This window comes from Vanessa cardui, chromosome 18, assembly GCF_905220365.1.
Source record: "Vanessa cardui chromosome 18, ilVanCard2.1, whole genome shotgun sequence".
NCBI classification, from domain to species: Eukaryota; Metazoa; Arthropoda; class Insecta; order Lepidoptera; family Nymphalidae; genus Vanessa; species Vanessa cardui.
In genome coordinates, this window is record NC_061140.1 from 4,573,197 (window position 1) to 4,593,502 (window position 20,306).

Consider the following 20,306-nt stretch of genomic DNA (forward strand, 5'->3'; position numbering starts at 1 on the left):
GGTTAAGCACGAATACAATGTAATAAATTATTATGTAACTGAGATTTATTTTTGAATACGACATGCATTTTCGATCCAATGGCTTAAATAAAACTATGATAGATATATCAATGATATTTTGAAATAGTGCCAAAGACATCATATTGTTATAATATATAGAACAACGTATCACATGAATACAGACAGATAGGCCAAATATTGACCATTTAAGTTTATATCATACATTTTATTAAAGAGAAAATTGAGAGCGCATTATAGTTTAGGAAGTTAGTGTAGTGGATTAGATTTTCAGTTTTATTATTTTTGGAGTGATTGTCATAAATATACGAAATTAACTTATCAAATCTGAGCACATTCATCAATCAAAATCATCATCAATAACATAATGTAGTAAGTGACATAAATTTACAACTATCGCTATGCGGCATGACAGGAACCATGTGGCACGCACAATAAGAAAATTACCGAGTAACCGACGTATCACAACGGAACCGTCCGCAGGGGGGACTCTTGGGAAGTTAGGGGGGTCAGAGCCCACAGGTATGACTAAACAAAAATCGAGGTACCAATCATGTTAACAAACAAATAAAAAAACATGCCATAGTAGAGACTACTTAATTTAGTAATACTTTGTATTAGAATTATTTCTTTATTATTTTCATCTGCACAGACATCTTGTCCATGATATTGGTTTATGGGTGAATTTCAACAGGTCCAATAAAATCTTCATTTCCGTGGATTTTTTATTCTGCAACTTTAGAACAAGAAAAAATAGTGTTTATTCAAGTTTTTGATAATATATGTATCCTTGCTTAATATCTAGCAGATAGCTTAAAAAACTAACTAGATATACAAGATATTATAATCATATATTCATATATATCATATAATCAACTCGACGTCGAGCTATAACTAACCGTTTTTAACTGCTCCAATTTAAAAAATAGTATTTAATAGTTAATACTTGTTTCTTTGCGCTATAAAGTAGAACATCATTTGTGTAACGACCCATTAATCAATGTGAAGTAGTGGTTTACAAGTTATTGAAGTGTTTGATATTATAAAAACAAAAAATAACAAATTTAAAGATAAACAATTAACAGACTTATCATCATTTCATCGCGTCGTTGTAAGAAACGCGTAAGCGACGCTGTCTGCATGGCGCTTACGACCTTTTGACCGCGACATATCAACTGCGCCAGCACATCGGTAATATAAGAACATTCATATTATTATCCGACTTGTGTTTGACGACCGTATGAATGCCGTGAAGATATTGTAATTGAAAAATAGAAACTATTATTGCTGATTTAATTGCATAATTTAATTGCATAATTAATTAATAAATAATTAGCACAATTTATTGCAAGTATACATTAATTGTTATTGGTAGTTTTCTCAAAAAGTTAATATCATTATGCCACCTAAACTAAAACCGTGCGCTAATTGCTCAAAAAGATTAACAAACAAAGAGTATCTAAACTGTTTCTTATGTAAGGACGCGTACGATATTGACTGTGCCAAAATAACACATCAGCAATTTATTTCTATGGAGAAGGATGCAAAGGTCAAATGGAAATGCTCTAAGTGTAAAAATAAAGAAAAAAAAGGCACTCCAGTCTGTGTAAGAACTATTGAAACTACCGATAGCGACAACAATATTTCTTCTCACGGCGAAGATGAATCAGATCTAAATGAATCTCCAAATTCAAACATACTAAAACCCACACTACTTTCAAGCATACGATCTGAAATTCAGGCTTCTATTGATAAATCTCTTAAAATGACCTTAGAATCCACGATAATGAAAGAATTTGCATATTTAAAAAGTGAATTAGCGACTTTAAGTGATCTTAAAAATTGCTTAGAATTTTTAAGCGCAGAATACGATTGCTTAAAATCAGACCTCGTAGCCTCAGAAAATAAAATTAAAAATCTCACTAAGGAGAATATTAGTCTTAATAGTAAAGTGAGTGATCTTACTAACAGACTCAACTTGATTGAACAACACTCGCGTGAAACTAATATTGAGATTAATGGCTTACCAGAGAACAAATCCGAAAATTTGAACACTGTTATCGAACAGTTATGCTCTGTAGTCTCAGTACCGTTACAAGGTTCGGATATTCTATCCTGTACTCGAGTACGAAAATTAGATGACTCTAGTCCTAAACCCCGAGCGGTCATTGTTAAGTTACCGACTACTAAACATAGGGACGTCATACTAGCTGCCGTTACAAAGTTCAATAAAAAAAATCAAACAGATAAGCTTAACACTAATCACCTGGGTTACGGGACTAACAAATCACCAGTATATGTCTCCGAACATTTGTCGCCACATTTTAAAGCTCTTCACGCACGAACTAGAAAAATTGCACGGGATAAGGAATATCGATACACTTGGATTCGTAATGGTCGTATTTATGTACGCAAAAATGACCAATCCCCTGCCAAACATATTAAATGTTTCGAATCTCTTGATCACTTGTAAACTATAAAACCGCTGCTAAGTGCCCGTATCCATATCTCTTCAAAATTCAGGATCTATTACCAAAACTTTAGAGGACTTAAAACTAAAACTAAAGATATAAGACTATCTTCAATGACTTCATGTTTTGATATTATTATTGGAACAGAGACTTGGTTAGATGACAGTGTTCACGATAAAGAACTATTTAGCAACAAATACAATGTTTACCGTAGAGATCGTTCATCTACTTCAACTTCTGGAAAAACTGGAGGAGGCGTTTTATTCGCTGTCTCTAAAAATATTTGTTCGAAACGTGTTGAACACTTTGAAAGTTCTATGGAAGATTTGTGGGTATCAGTGAAAAGTGACGGTCAAGAATCGAAAGAAATTTTATTTTGTGTGCTTTATCTTCCTCCTCCAGTGATAAGTGCTTCATTGGACCTGATGTTAGAAAATATTAGTCATGTTATGCAATCTCACGCTGGTGATATTATAATTCTAGGGGATTTCAACCTAGGGTTCATTGACTGGAAACGAGATACCTCTGATACTCTCGCACTGACACCTTGTAATTATAATTGTAATCTTGGGCGTAATTTCGTAGACTTTATGTCTTTCAATAGCCTGTCACAATTTAATTATATAAAAAATCACAATAACAGAATCCTAGATTTAGTTTTAAGTACCTGTGAGGATATTTCTATAGAAGAAAGTATTAAACCTCTTAGTAAAATTGATTTACATCATCCTGCTTTAGAAATCGATTTAAAATTAAATAAGCGGTTACTAACTATTAGAAAACACTTTGCGTCTTATAACTTTAGGAAAGCAGACTACACTTTAGTTAATGCTAAGTTATGTCAAATTGATTGGGAATTGGAGCTATCTCCGTTTAAAGATGTCGATATGGCTGTAGCAAAATTTTATGAGTTACTGGAAATTATAATTGAATCTACTGTACCCAAAACAAAACTTCGAAATTTAAAATATCCTTCTTGGTTTACACGTAATTTGATTAAACTTATCGCTGAGCGCAACAAAATTCTCAAAAGGTACAAACTTTACAAAAACCCTAGAGATCAATTAGAACTTCAGTTGAGCAATGATAGGGTGGAGTCTTTGACAGCTTCTTGTTATCGTAAGCATATCTTAAGTACAGAAGAATCGGTTCTTAAAAATCCTAAGAAATTTTGGTCTTTTGTAAAGGATCATCGTGGTGAATCTTCAGATCTTCCTAGAGAAATGTTCCTCAATAATAAGACAGCAAATACAGGTGAAGATATCTGTAATCTTTTTGCTTCACAGTTTGCGTCAGTCTATTCCCCACATGATCAAGGCCGTATACCATATCCAGCAGTTTGTTTTCCCCAATTTTGCCTAAGTAAAATTTCTTTATCCGAACGTGAAATATCTAAAATCTTAAAATCCGTTGATATTAGCAAAGGACCTGGTCCTGATGGAATTCCCCCATTATTTATTAAAATGACTAGTAAGTACTTAACACTTCCTTTAAAAATCCTTTTTTCAAAATCACTCGAATCTGCTAAATTTCCTACAATATGGAAAGCTGCCAATGTTGTTCCTATTTACAAAAAAGGCGACAAGCGTAATATCAAAAACTATCGACCTATTTCAATTTTAAGCGTTATTCCAAAACTTTTCGAAAAGCTCATTTGCCCAATTGTAACCAAATATTTCAAAAATATCCTCTCTTCACAACAACATGGCTTTATGCAAAATAAATCAACATTGAGCAATTTATTAGACTATGTTATAGATCTGTCCGAAAACGTTGATCACAAGACTCAAATTGATGCTATTTACACGGATTTTACGAGCGCATTCGACAAAGTTAGCCATACAATTTTACAATCTAAGCTTATGTATTACGGAATCCATGGTAATTTGCTGAATTGGTTAGTATCCTACTTAAATAACAGATCTCAACGGGTGATTACTCACGGCTATTCATCTTTTGCATTCGTTCCCACATCCGGGGTTCCCCAAGGATCCCATTTAGGTCCAATTCTTTTTTTAGTTTTTATTAATGATATAGTAGACAGCGTTAAATTTAGCAAATGTTTAATATTCGCCGACGATCTCAAAATCTACAGACCTATAAAAACGTTATCAGATTCTGACCTTCTCCAAGCAGATATAGACGCTCTCGCTAGCTGGTGTAATAAAAATAACATGGAATTAAATGTTAAAAAATGTCTTCATATAAAGTTCACAAGACGCAGAAAACCAATATTATCTAAATATTCTATATCTGGCGATCCTCTATCCGAGGTTAATTCAATTCGTGACTTAGGTGTACTTATCGACAGCAATTTAAATTTTATTAATCATTTAGACAAAATAATATCAAAAGCTTGGAAAATGTTAGGATTTGTAAAACGAACATGTAAGGATTTTAAGAATACTCGCTCATTGCTCTGCATTTATAATTCTCTTGTACGTTCCAATTTAGAGTATGCATCAAATATATGGAACCCATTTTATAACAGTCATATCGAAAGACTAGAGCGAATACAACAAAATTTTACCCGTTTTCTTGCATACAAGGATACTAATTGTCCCTATCGCGCTAACTACAACCATAGGCTAAAACATTTTAAAATGATATCACTTAAAAATCGTCGTGAAATCAGCGATGTTTTGACCCTACACAAACTGATCCATGGTCAAATAATGTCACCTGAACTACTTCAGCAAATCAATTTAGTTGTTCCCTGCAAAATTCCTAGACACCCAATAAAACAACCTTTTAGAACTACAGCTTTTAAAACAAATTTAGGTAAACATGCACCACTCAACAGAATAATTAATTCTTATAATGAATATTCTTCTAACGGCAATATCGACATCTTTGCCCAAAGCAAGCCAACTTTTGTGAAGCTCTGTAAAGATCTCATAGTATAGCTTTAAAACCATTTTATTCATAAATTAAGATATGTCAACCCTTGTAGATTTTTGTTGTTGTATTTAAATTTTATTTTATGTTTTGTTTAATTATCTATAATTTATTTATCTTTTTTAATTTTTAGTAAAGATATAATTAGGTTAGTATAGTCTTATCTTAAGGTCAATGTTGTTTACACCTGTAATGATTTATTCACCTAGATTTAATACCCTGTATCTACTGCTAAGTGAATGTGTTAGTGATAAGTCGATGGTGTAACTATTTAAAAAAAAAAAAAAAAAAAAAAAGATTAAAAATTTCGTTCCACGGCGATGAAACATGGATGCACGGCAATGAAACATGTGTCCACGGCAATGAAAGAACTGTCCCACGGGAATGATAGAATCAATCCACGGTAATGAAAATATCCAATAACACATGATATTTTTATATGTATTTAATACTTACCTGGGATGGACACATCAAAGTCTCTGAGAGGGAAAGGCATACACATACACATGCACTCTTTTTACCCCCTTCTCATTAATCTTCTTGCATAGGAGTAAAATTAAACAAAATTTTAATAGAATCAAAGCAACACAATCATTTATTTTAAGTTCTTTCACACAAAAATTAACAGAACAGAAATTAACAAATAAAAATAAACTTTTCTAAAGTATGCAATAGGTATTGCTAACAATATATACTTAACACAACATAATTTTACAATTCGCGAATAAACAATTATTTATTATGATTAAATCAAGTCTGGACAAATCGTAGGGCCTACCTAATCACAGCCTTATTGTCAACATAATATTTTTTACCTTTTCTCTATTAAAACTTATATTTAATACAGACTTACAGTATTGGATTCAACAAGATTACACCCTTTGTCTACGGTTCGTTTTTAGATATGATAGATATGTGTAGTGTAGCAAGAAAGATAAACCATACAAAAGGGTGTGAACTTGGTATGTTCATCGTTTTCCAATAAAGAAATCTTATTATAGAATACAATCAGCCTTTCTAATTAACACTTACATCTAATTAACACTAACAGTATAACACTGTTAACAGGAATATCAGCCTTTCAAATTCACTCGTCTCATTATTATTATCTATACTTCAATATTAACTTAGATTACAAAGATATATTTTTCCACATCACAAATCAAAATAGCCTATTCATCTTCTTTTTTTAAATACTCCTCTCGTAAAACAGGGTCGCTTCTTAATTTTTCACGTCGCTTTTGTTCGGCCAATCTTCTTCTTTCCTTTCTCTCCTCTTCCGATAGTTTCGGTTTAGGCATCTTGGTTTTCTAAAAATAAGCAACCCCTTATTATGTTTATAATTAGACTCTAATATATGTGTGTGTGAATGTAAGTTTTTGCGTGTGTGTGTGAGTCTTTGTGCGTGTGTGAGTGTGTGCGCGATTGTGTGTGCGTATGTTTGAGTGTCTATTGTGTCCAAATGTATATAATTTCGTAAGGTTAACGTGGAGATATATTTTTGTAGTTGAATGTACACTACAGATTGTTTCTTTCCTTAACCATACCGTGGCGATGAAAACATAAGTCACGGAAATGAAACAACTGCTCATGGCAATGAAACTAAATTGTTTTAAAAGGCATGGCAATGAAATTTCGTTTCATCACCGTGTCTTTTTTTCATTGCCATAGCAAATTTTGGCCACGGAAACCATGGCAATGAGAGCACGGCGATGAAAATCAAGGCAAAAACATCAAGTAGCCAAAAATCTATTAATTATTCAGAGTAATTAACACGTCACAAATAAACATAAGACAAATGGCATTCTATCGAATGCCTAATCAAGAGGACAAACTTATTCAAATAGAAGTTAGGTCTATCCACGGCGATGATAGAAAAAATGTCCAGTAACATAAAAATCGAATACTTACCTTTATGGCGCAAAAACGTAGGCACGTATGCACGTGCTTCCACGTGGAGCACCGAGCGAAACTATCATGCAACGTTTAGCGCACAGGGGTGGGGGACGCAAGTCCTTAGATAAAACAATATTCTTAAATGTATTTAGGACACGGCGATGAAAGGTAGTTCTAGGACAAATGTATTTTTATTAACCATTCTTTGTATTGTTTAAATATATGAATAAATGTATTCCGTAACAATACTTTAACTGTTCATGTATCAATTAAAACTTGGTTTTAATATAAATAACCAATAGATTTTTATCAATGACGTATAATACACATCGAGGTAATGTGTGGACAAACACGGCAATGAAAGATTTCGAGGTGTAACTTTTTTTTTGGAGCTTCTATTAATCCTATTTAACTTCATATTTAGTGCTACACATAGATTACTATATCACCTAACCAGAAAAAAATGTTAGAACATTATAACCATGTTTTATAGTAACGATTTCATTGATGCCACGTAATTTTTGTTCCTGGGAAATTCACCCTTATCTTGAAATAGCTTCCGACTTTGCTCGGATACGTCACAGTATCTGTCCTACATGACGAAACAAGGTGGATATCTTGAAAGATCTCAAAGGGAAAATTTTCACCTAATTTTTGGAACATATTCCAATGAAGCGCCGCTCCTATTGGTAGCATGATCCATCCAACACTGAAATATTTTTTCAAGTCGGACCAGTAGGTCCTGAGATAAGCGCATTCAACCAATCCAGATGATATCTTCATTGTCTCAGAATGTTTCTCTGAAGGGCAGTAATTTGTTTTCGTTGGGATCGCTAAGTCTGTCGTTTCTAGAATATCTTTAGTAGTCGCTGGTCACCTGTGTACCCAACGTTTTTGTTCCTCACCATTGTCAACTGCGCGTTTTTTTAAATCGAATAAGTGAAACTGGAACAACGATGATTTCAATAGTAAACAAACTGCGACACAATTTCTAAAATAGAATTTCTGTTCTATATGTACCATTTCAATATATATACAAACGTCGCCCACAGTTTTCGACGTAATAATAAGCACTCTTGGAATCGTTAAAATCGTCTTCAAATAAATCCACAACAATACTACCGTAATATTTAAAGTGTAAATCTCAAGATTTAATGACACAGTACCATATACTTCCTTTACATAAAAATATACATATAAAAAAAAGGTATTATCGCGCACAGATAAAAAATGTAAAAAGGCCAACTGAACTGCATTAAAAAAGGACTTAGGTAACTATAGGTATCTTAAGTAATTCCGTTTTTATTCAGTATATTTTCTTTTTATTTTCATATATATAATCTTGATAGATTAAAAATTAACGTTAAAAATAACTAGTTAATTTGTACATCACTAAAATTGACAATTTTTGGCCATGTTCCATTGAATCGATTAGACAAGATGGCATCGATGTGACAGAAATTTTTACCATACTAACGAGTCATTAATTGGACGTCCTAAGGTTGTTGATAACAAGTGATAAATGTATTAATTTTTTTTTTAATATTTATGGTACTCCGTCACACAGATAGATTTTATAGGTACAACTTAAAACTTTAAACTTATTTCATAAATTCAATTAAAAATACTAATAATAAGAAAATATAAAATTGTAGTATTGTAAGTAGTAGAGTCGAGATGGCCCAGTGGTTAGAACGCGTGCATCTTAACCGATGATTGCGGGTTCAAATCCAGGCAAGCACCTCAAACTCAAACTCAAATTCCTTTATTCAATATAGAAGCATTACACTTACTTATTGATTGTCAAATAAACACTACCACCGGTTCGGAAAAAGGAACACCCTGACCTAAGAAGAACCGGCGAAAGAAACTCAGCGGGTCTTTTTTTTTGATATTTTTTTTTTGTCAAATTAACCGCTGTTTCATGTGCTTAATTTATCTTTATAATTCATCTCGTGCTCAGCGGTGAAGGAAAACATCGTGAGGAAACCTGCATGTGACAGATTTCATAGAAATTCTGCCACATGTGAATTCCACCAACCCGCATTGGAACAGCGTGGTGGAATATGTTCCAAACCTTCTCCTCAAAGGGAGAGGAGGCCTTTAGCCCAGCAGTGGGAATTTACAGGCTGTTATTGTCAAGTAGTAGGTACTAGCATTAATTAATAGTTAAATCTTAGTATAAGAACTCGGCTTCCACCCAGAAACCATACAGGTTTAAGTGGAATGTCTATTTGTATTCTAATCGTTTGTAACAAAAAACGTTTTTAGTCAATAAATTAAAAAAAATAAATAAATATGCGTTTACATTACAATGGTTGGCAGGTACTTACTGTGTTTGCAATTCCTTGGAATTTTTGAGGATGTTGCCATAATTAATATAAATAATTTTTCGTCCTTACTTAAAACCATACGTATGTTAGTAAACTTTCGGCTTTAGTTATCTTCGGCCAAAAAAAAAACAACTTTGAGACAAGGACAAGATTAACAAAAATAAAAACTAAAATTCGGATAATGACTGTGAATAAGAAGGTTTTGCTACCAACTTAACATTTCACGAAAAGTAACATAAATATGCAAATACACATTTAAACCACAAACTCACGGATCATTAAAATACAATTATTATAATATTAGGCAGTCAAAATAAATACATAAAAATTTATATTTTCTTATTTATTACCAAATACAAAAGCAAACAATTATTATTTAAATAAATACTTATGCGTTACATGCAATATTTCTATTAAATTACTTCTACTATTATTAACTTTCGGAAATTTATTATAGAATGGTCAGATATTGGTCACAATGACGTTCCATTTAAGGGGTTTTATAGTATTTCTGTGTGGCGAAGAAATTATTTCGCTAATTACGAAGTGTATTTAAACGAATTACATGATATATTTTATGACACAACAAAATAGTGATAAGAGAGTGTTCTTGAGCGCGCATTGACCCGGATTTGTAATAACTTTAATAAGTTATTTGTAATCAATAACAAACTTCTTTGTGATATATTGTCTTATTATTTATTATGAATCATAATATTTATTCCGTACAATTAACAAGGCAACATTAATAATAAATATTTATATCGCTGCATGGTTACTTGGATAGAAGTAAGGTGGTAGTAAGTCAGTAGAGTAGTGTGACCCCCATTATAACCCGTAGACGTTTTTAGAACCGATTAGGTAATTGCTTGATAAGGACAGCCATTATGTGTGCACTAAGTTTATGTGATCTCGAACCAAAAGATCAAAATAATTAGCAGAAGGATGCCGTCTTGCTACTTCGTACTACTATCATCTGTCGAGACTAGCTTATTCTTTCCATCCAAAACCCTGCTCTTGCTCTCGCCGAATCAATGACTTGCTCAAATAACGATGACGATGAATATGAATATTGAACTAGTTTTCGCCCTCGACTTCACTTGCGTTTTAGGCGTTTTGTTGTCATATGTTAAGCAAAAAAGTAGCCTATGTCCTTCCCTGGAGTTCAATTTTGCTTCATACCAAATTTCATCAAATTCGGCTCAGCGGTTTGGTAGTGAAAAAGCGACAGAGAAGACTGATAAATTATATGCATATTGCATAATTAATCTTATAAAGATCGATTTGTTTATCTAGTTTTAGTTAAGTATATTAATCATTATATAGTACTTTATAAGTTTTTATGTTGTGTGTATAACATTTTGTTCTAGTTTAATTTTAATACTAATTAAAAGGGGTGATGTTGTAGTTATACTTTACTGGTTAGAAAAGTATAAAGTTAGTCGTCAATGACGCGATGTCTTTAATTTACGTGATAAGGAATATATGATTCAGAATCTAATTTTGGATATATAATCCCTTTAAATTATTAAATATTTCGGCTTTATTTTTAAAGTAATAAAGATAATAACCGTGATTATGTAGACCCATCATATGCTGCGCGTGCGCATACGGACACGGTCGACGGACGAGGTGACCTTCACCTTAGGAAACACGGTTATACTTCGAATGTTGCACGTAATTGTTGTATTTTAACTCATGAGGAATAGCCATTATTTTTTTTAATTAATTAACTGCCTAATTTATAAATTTTAAATCAACATATAAAATGAAATGAGTTTTATATATTTTAGTAACATTTTGTTTACTGAATGCAATTAGTTACATGTGCCAAGTGAATAAGATACAATATGTTAAATGTTTAAAATCTTTATTTATTTTACGTAAATATGTGGCGCAACTTATAGAATGAAAGGATTTTTCTAATCAATCTGTGGACTGCTGGATATAATTTCATTCAAACGGTTTAATTGAAATTTTGCGTAATGCTCAACACTATTTCTGGTTTAATATTTTAATGGGTGTGGTCCCAGATTAGAATAGTACCTCACCAACTCAACCCGTGGGCATCGTAAGAGGCGACTAAGGGTAATAATATATTAATGAATAGACCTGCTGTTCTATATGGATCAGAGTGTTGGGCTACAAAAGGGATGACTGAAAGACAATTGCATATTGAGGAGATGAGAATGCTGAGAGGGATGTGTGGTGTTACGCGAATGGATAGAGTAAGGAATGAGTACATAAGAGGAAGTTTGAAAGTGACACCGATAGCCGAGAAGTTACGTGGAAGGCGGCTATCATGGTATGGGCATGTAATGCGGAGGAATGAGGAACATATTGTGAGGAAGGCCTTGAGCATGGATGTGGATGGATATAGAGGTAGAGGACGACCAAGGAAACGATGGATAGATTGTGTGAAAGATGATAAACCACCACGATAGCATTCCGAATGAGGGTCAGGTAGGTGACCGACTTTAAAATGTAAGCCAAAACATTAGTAGCATGGAAAACGAAAACAATAGCAGAGAAGTAAGAAGGAGAAGACATGCTGCGTTTACCCCAAATAAAATTGGGATAAGGGCAAAAGGATAATGAATATTTTTTATGGAAAATTATATTCAACTTTTGTTAACACTGAATTTTAATAAAAAAATTGTTTTATAACTGATTTTACTTTATATAGTTGCAATAGGTAGGTAAAAAAGATAAGCATAGACATACTTACCTTTTTTCCCTTTAAATCAGTTTTATATGCCATATCTGTCAGAGTAGCTAGGCTCTAGCTTAACATTTATGAATAAAGTAATATGTACATATATATCATTTCTTTGTGGCTTAAACGAACTCCGTAGAAAATTTCATTAAAATGTAGCATAATCGGTAGCGTACTTTAAATTAATTTATCATTTGTATATATATGCTACTTATGTATACTAATGATAAATTAATTTTAAGTAAGACCTTTGTACATCGTATCTAAAGTCCATCAGGTATAGATAGACAGTTGATAAGGTGTGCAAAGGTCCCTAAATAATAAATCGTTTTCTAAAGAACCTGATTGGTCAAAAATGTACGTTATATATAAGAATTAAATTAAGTTTTATATTCACTAATGACTGATTCCCTTTTCACATCCTTTAAAATTAATTTGTGATAAAAATCTTTCCTCGGGATTCAAACTATCTGCATACCAAATTTCATCTAAATCGGTTCAGCGGCTTAAAGCGACTCTGTTAAATAAATCATTCAACAATTAGTCAAGTTATGGATATTCCATTAGTCAGGGCGTCAAAATACATACACGTACTCGTATACCAAAAGTCTGATCAATCAGAGGTCCCGTACCTCTGATTGATCAGTACGAAATTTTATCCCGGAATGTGTTAACTAGTTACATTATTTAATTTCTTCGTTTCTATTATAAATAAAAGTAAAAAAGCAACTAAACATATTTTAGAGTCAAATTTATTTCAGTAAGTACAATAATTTTAATCTCAGTTTTTTATGATTTGACTCATTAACTTGTCTGATATTTTGAATCTAATGATTCATCGACTGATATTATCAACTAATTACGTGTTTATTATGTCTATCAATAAACGACTTTAATGAATAAATCGTTAGACGTATTAAATTAATGAATTAACTCTAATTATAAATTGGTGATATCTTTAATATAATTAAACGTATTTAATTATAATATAGTAGGTTCACATTTCACCCCATGCAATACCTATTATCGAAACGTGGAGGAAGATTATGAATAAGGTATTACATTATCTTTCAAAACATCAGATTCTAAGCAAATAATCAAATGTCTTAAATGTACCTATGTCATTTAATTCGTTGAAAAGAGAAATGCTGAAATTTTTCATTTCGTCTCAGTGGAATTTAATTCATTCAATTTAATGTCGTCTAATTTCTAATCATTAGTTTCATTTTCAATTCATAACTTCCAGTAAACACCTACTTGAACAAAGTACATTTTGATTTATTTAATTACGTAGTTTCGTTTCGGAGTTACGAAAGACAAAAATTCAATCAACTATACATAGTACTATTAGGTACTTAATTATAATACTAAGTACTAAGTTGATCTGACGCATTTATTGAAAAGATTTTTTAACTATTTCAAATTCTATGACAGGTTTTGTTTGGTTTTGATTTCATTTTATTGTAAACTTTTTAAATTAAATTTTTATATTTTCAGACTTTAAAGGATACATACCTATTTTCTGTTTAATATAATACCTAACTGCAATGCAACCGCAGATAATGGAAGCAACTTATTATATATTTACGATAATAATACAAAAAATGTCTCGTTATAATACAAAATGATAAATTGATGACAAATCTTACAATTGGACACCAAACCAGTTCCACGATAACTTATTTACTAACGATCCTTTACCTAGAGAGATTATTAAATAAAAACTTGTTTTTAAAAATATTTAGATTTTTATATTAAAATTATTCATTATATAATTATTTAAATTGTGCCCTTTCCCAGGCCTGGGAGTTTAATCACCTTCAAATTCCGAATATTGGTTATATTCAAAATAAAGCCAGCTACTGGAAAAGTTCTCACTTTTGTTTCTGATAATGAAATATAATTATAACTATTATCAAGATCTGCCACTATACTGATTTATACGAATAACTTACCGTATCACCTGTCTAATGATAATAGTTACGATAGTAATGGTTAGAAATATGAATTTTAAAGCTGTAGAATAGGACAACCAAAGAATGTACACGAAATATATGTTTTCCTAATTTACATAACAAATATTTAACAAAATATCTGCAACTAAATACATACGCGTAGCCGAGGAGGAGCCTAGCTTTTACGCTATGAAGACAGAACGAAAACCAACCACAATCTACGCTGACGTTAAGTTCATCAGTCATGAAATATTTTACACAGTCCATACTTTCATATTGGTGATCCTGTAACTGAAATCGCATAACATTATTGAGGACAACAATAACTGCTGATAACTGCCAACTGATAAATCATTAGGACAGCTGCACTGAGGCCATTGTGTTTATGTGCTCTGGGGTAGACTATATCCTGATTCGTTTCATGCTTGTCACTTACTTTTATCAGTTCACCCTCTTTATGATATTTAATGTTTTTCAAAGCAAGTTCCTCAAAACAATGCACTTTAAAAGTGTCTATTTACATACGAATGTTTGCCCCTCACACGATAAATTGACGTGCAATTAGCAAATATAATATTTTTTTGCTGCTTTTATTACATTAGTCATCTCACACAGAATAGCAAAAGATAAAGCACAAGATTAACAAGAGAAGAAGACAAGCGTCACTAGTTCATGGCGATAATTTAGCGTGGACTCAAGCCGGAGCCTGCCTTCAAGACATTCAAGATTTATAGTATATTTGTAATACTTGTCCTTTATGGCATTTCTTACTGTAATTAAAAGATTTTTTCTTTGCTTATATTATTACTTATAGGTCTAAGGGGGCTCACAGCCCCCTTTAATGCGAAAGTAAAGATGCGTTGCTTGCGGCATCGGCGCTCTCAAAGGCCCCGCGCCCGTGGTACGGCCGATACTGGGCGCGCGGTAGCAAGGCACGCCAACATAAGCTGCGCCTTTACCTACTCTACACTATAACTTTTTCGTCATACTCGTACTAAAAGTATGTTCTGTCCACTATCGTTTGAAATAAGTTGAATTTTTCGTACAATTATGACCAAAGATACAATTCAGCAGTGGAGGGTAATTAGACCACCCCAAACCTTCAAAAACACTTTTTGCTTTCCGACCTAATCTAAAATTGCACTATTTGCACTCGAATCTCTGTTTGAAAATATAACTTTATCCATTATTATACCATTTTGACCCCACTCCTACAAGATTCCTCTTGAGTGATCCCGTTAAGCTGCTCGTTTGCACACTAGCACGGAGCAAGGAGTACTGAGCACTAAGTCCTTCCCAATCCGGATGTTGAACAGTGTAAGCAACATTTTGTCTGTGTTATACCACTTTGGATACCGCATAAAAGTGTTTGTAATTGCAGTTTTAGTTTTGTCTAATGCTTTGAAGTTTTGTGAAATCTTTCCCATTCTAGAAACAATGACCTCGAAAAATGCTGGACGGCTCCACACAAGCCTGCCAGGGTTGGGAAGAGTTTCGACTCTTAAGTCATGTTTGACTACTTTCCAACTCAATATAAGTATAACACACTCAAGGTATTTCCTACAGAGCTACTTTCACGTTTCAAGTACAGTATTAATTTTAAACAGCGCGAGAGTAAAAAATACTTGAATTTAAAACTAGTACATAACCCATACAATCGGTACATGTTCTTATTATGTCAAAACTTGAAAATTAGACGTTTCTATGACTTGTGTGTTATGTACTAAATATATTACCAGAAAAGCTATTAATTTCTAATGATATACATTTATTTACATTGATACTTAACTAAAAATAGAAGAATCAAAATCAAAGAAAAATCGACTGTGCAAATAAAGAGCGCATGGAATGGTGATAAGAATGATAGCAATTTTCCTCTTTGAATCTCTATCCTCCTTGCTATCATTTTTAGCCCAGAGAATAGGAACATATCCCCATCCCATCTTTTGTCACTATGCAACAAGAATTACGAGAGTAAAATATAAGTTTTTGCACCAATACTGGCGGTCGATACCTAGTCTAGTGGTTCGATAATTAAGTATGTGATTTATGCATATTCACCCAATTACCTACCAACTAATAAGAATAAACGTTACTTACATATTAACGCCACCGGAACAAAAACATTTTTATTGCACTAATATAGAATAGTTAGGTAATAGGTTAGGTTAGGTTAGTTTTATTTATTTACGCATTAACAGAATATTTTCTTTGCTGCGGTGGGTAATACGTACCTAAATATCGAATATATTATATACTAAAAAAGATGAATAGGTGATTTGATAGATTATTATACAGATATTTACATATATAAACTCGGTACCGGTATGTACCCATAGCATTAAGATTTTTTTGTGACTTAATACCTGACAAATTATTGCTATGCCAATCGCGAAAGACCGCATGAATAAGTGAGCTTTGCACAGGTGTAGGCAACACGCAAAGTGTAGGAGAAATCTCTGAACTGTGTCTTTATCTGTAGGTCATATCGATAATTAATACTGATACTGAAAATAATAATAATCTAAATATAAAAAACGTAATCACCTTTTTAACCTTTTATTTATTTAATCATTTAATATTGACTTTCATGTTAGGTAAGAATTTAATCTGTGGTAATAATATAGGGTTAGTATTAAATCGGCCTAAGTATATCTGTTGATAATGAATATACTAAGTGATATTCTTTTGTTTTAATCTTAGTAATGTAACGTCCACGTGATATCTTATCAAAAACAAAACATTGTAAATTACGAAATTTAAAAATTCGCCAAGTTTATTTATCGTTTGAATTTACTACACATATCACTATTGCACCTTAATATTTTTTATCTATCTTGACACACGTAGCTATTTCAATCGAGTAATTGTATGTGTGTATTGGTTTGTGGTATGATTTATTACAAGAACAGCAAATTAATAATAATACATTTCAACATTAACAGGGCTAAGGTCTCCTCTCCCTTTGAGAAGAAGGTTTGGAGCCAGTAGATACACATGTGGTAATATCTCGTTAAAAAACATACATGCAGATTTCCTCACGATGTTTTCCTTCAGCTTTCCAAGCACGAGATGAATTATAAAAACAAATTAAGCCTGGGTTTGAGCCCGCAATCATCGGTTAAGATGTACGCCTTCTAACCACTGGGCCATTTAAGCATAATACATTTATCATCTTAATATTAAAAAAACTTATGAACTGCAATTGTATCAGCCGATTTGTAATGCATTCTGCGAGCTTAATAATGTATTTTCTTTACACAAAAGTGAAATAATTAAAAAAAAAACACGAGGCCTGTTAAGAAAGAAAACTGATATCAATTAGAAGAAGAATTAGTAGTTAATTAAATATACTATTTTACCTTCGAGATTTACCAAGCCCATAGAGTATTGTCTGTGATTTTTTTCACGATATTTCTTCTATTTATTAATCTATGGCTCAGTGTATGGAAACTACGACACTGCATAGGAGGTACACATTATGTAAGTACCTGTGTAATAACGTCATCTATCAATTAACGTCTTAATTGGTGCTCATTCGTTATTTTATAAATGGTTGTGTAACTATCTTAAGAAGTGTAAAGATGTGAACAAAATTTGTTTTATTGGGCCGATGAATTAATTTTGTTGACACCATTCCTCTATTTTTCTAGCTTATCTGTGGAATAGCATCGATTCTTTAGAATTCTTCAATTGTATAACAAAGACTAAAACAATGTACAAAAAAAACAAAGTACTTGTATTAATAAATATAGGTAGGTACACATGTATTTTCATTACGAAGAATTTCATACATAAATAAAATATATTCGTGAATTGAATTAATATTTACTACATGTTATCGAATCATAAAGATATTGTAACATTTGGCACGTGTTTGTGTTAGACTAGGTTTACACAAATCCATACTTTTTTGCTTTACTTTTTTCACGATAAAATAGATATTTAGCAACACACAATATTTTTTAAATGATTAACTTATTGCGAATACACGAAAGGTTGAATTTAAAAGATTGTTAATTTAGTTATTAAATAAATAATTAACAAATAATGTCGTTAAAAAAACTCCTCCTTTATTTTTGATTGCTAATTTATAAAGAAACAAAAAATAGCGTTTTCATTTTAAACCAAATATTTGCAGGTTTATTTTTAAATCATCGAGTTCAAAGACATTTGTATTTTTCCAATTTTTTATTATTTTCCTTTAACTTAAGCCTTAAGTCACGTAGGTGAATAAAATAAAGGTGCATTAGGTAATTGCCTTTTGATGTGTTTTAAATCCAAAACAAAAACCAGATTTCATATAAAGTTTTTGTATCCAAACGTGTAGGTATAGTTGTGTGACGAGTTGTTATAAAAAATCACAAATAGTTAACAAATACAAAACCAGCTATTTATACAGATGTGTAAATGCTCATTATATATTCTTTTTCCATGAAGACAGCCTATATTCCTTTCTCACATTAAATAAATACATAAAGTTTTTTTTGTTGTTGTCTGTATCTCTATTTCATATTACTTTATAACTAAGTTTCTTTGGTAATATAAACAATAGATTTATTGACATAACTTAGTCAGGGTCACATTTAATAATAGCGACTCAGTAATAAAAATATAGTTAGATAATACGAAAAGACAACGCGTTGATTTGTTATTTTCTTTCTATTTATCACGGAAGAAAATGCGCCCTTCTTTGTAATAATATTGTTATATAACATATTTACATATACAACTCACCTAGAATTTGCAGAAAGCTGTCTTCCAGCCGCATTGTTGACGAGAGGAGGTAGTCGGTCCCCTCCAACTCGCTTGGCGCCATCAAATCGCTCCTCATTTTAAATCTTATCACTTTAACTCACAGTTCAATTTCCAACAACAAAAAACTCCTAAATAGAACCGATGATTAGTTTTCGGCAACTATAACACTGACACTATAATTTTTGTTATCAATAATCTTCAAAACGATTTCCAGGCGCTTCCGATTCTCTCATATCACTTGATATTTCCCGTAAGCGTCGTTCACTTAAAGTAAGTCCGGTTTCGTGTGCCTTATAATTATGCGGCGACATAAACAAGTCGTCGTAGCCAGTTAGAGGCTGATTAAAGTTATTTCGTACAGTGATAACGCGGTAGATTGCGCGGGCGTCGAGCGCGAGGTGTCCGCGCGCGGCTCCTCTACTCGACTACTCGTTCGCCGTCAGCTGATTCGTTCACTATAAATAATACGGAATTATTTGTATGCAGTTAACTGACAGTCTACCGCTGCACGTAACAAAAATTCGGACACGGTTACCGCAACGTCGCGATGAAAGCATATTTTAACAAGGTTATTTTTATTCAGTTATAGTTTAATGTTAAACATTAATCAGTTATCATATGTTGCATGGGGTCTTTACTAGCATATATTCAAATTCAAAAGGTCCATTCAACAAAGAAGCATTAGAAGACTACAGTTCCTCATTGATTCTCAAATATGTACCATCGTTTCGGAAAGAAAATGAACAGATAAGCAGATCTGCGAAGAACTGGAACATAGAAAAACAGCAGGATTGGTTTAAGAAAAAAATCTCAAGTATTAGGTAACTTTTTATTTTCTGAAACGGCCTAGGGATGTTCCTTTTCGTCCCATTTTAACATCTATAAAATGGCTAGTTTTATATAAATGTATTGTATAATTAAATGTAGAATTGTTAGGATTATATTTAAGATACACATTTTAATCAGGATAATCATGCAATCAGCTCGCATATGACCCAATTGGCAAAATAAAAGCAAATATGTACGTAATTGTATATAAGACGCTTAGTCGACGCAGTATCGTTCCACATCGTTTAATTTTAGAAAGGAATTACTTTTTTTGTGAAATAAAGATCTATTGAGATAATTAATTTGAAAGTCTTTCTGAATTTATATTTAATTCATATGTAATATATGCATGTGTTAAGCTTAAGTTTGTATCTTGTTGTATTATTGTTATTATAATTTTTAACTTTTTATTGAGAGAAAAATAAATAAAACA

At 32.1% G+C, this 20,306-nt stretch overlaps 1 protein-coding gene across 1 annotated transcript in view; it reads right to left on the reverse strand.

The window, feature by feature from the left end:
- The window catches only part of LOC124537193 (transcription factor HNF-4 homolog), a 63,388-nt gene extending 43,916 nt beyond the window's left edge, over window positions 1-19,472 (reverse strand). Inside the window, exon 1 of the mRNA XM_047113932.1 lies at window positions 19,025-19,472. Within this exon, the coding sequence (XP_046969888.1) occupies window positions 19,025-19,121 (97 nt within the window). The 5' untranslated portion in view covers window positions 19,122-19,472. The remainder of the gene's footprint in view (window positions 1-19,024) is intronic.
- Window positions 19,473-20,306: the final 834 nt, after the last annotated feature.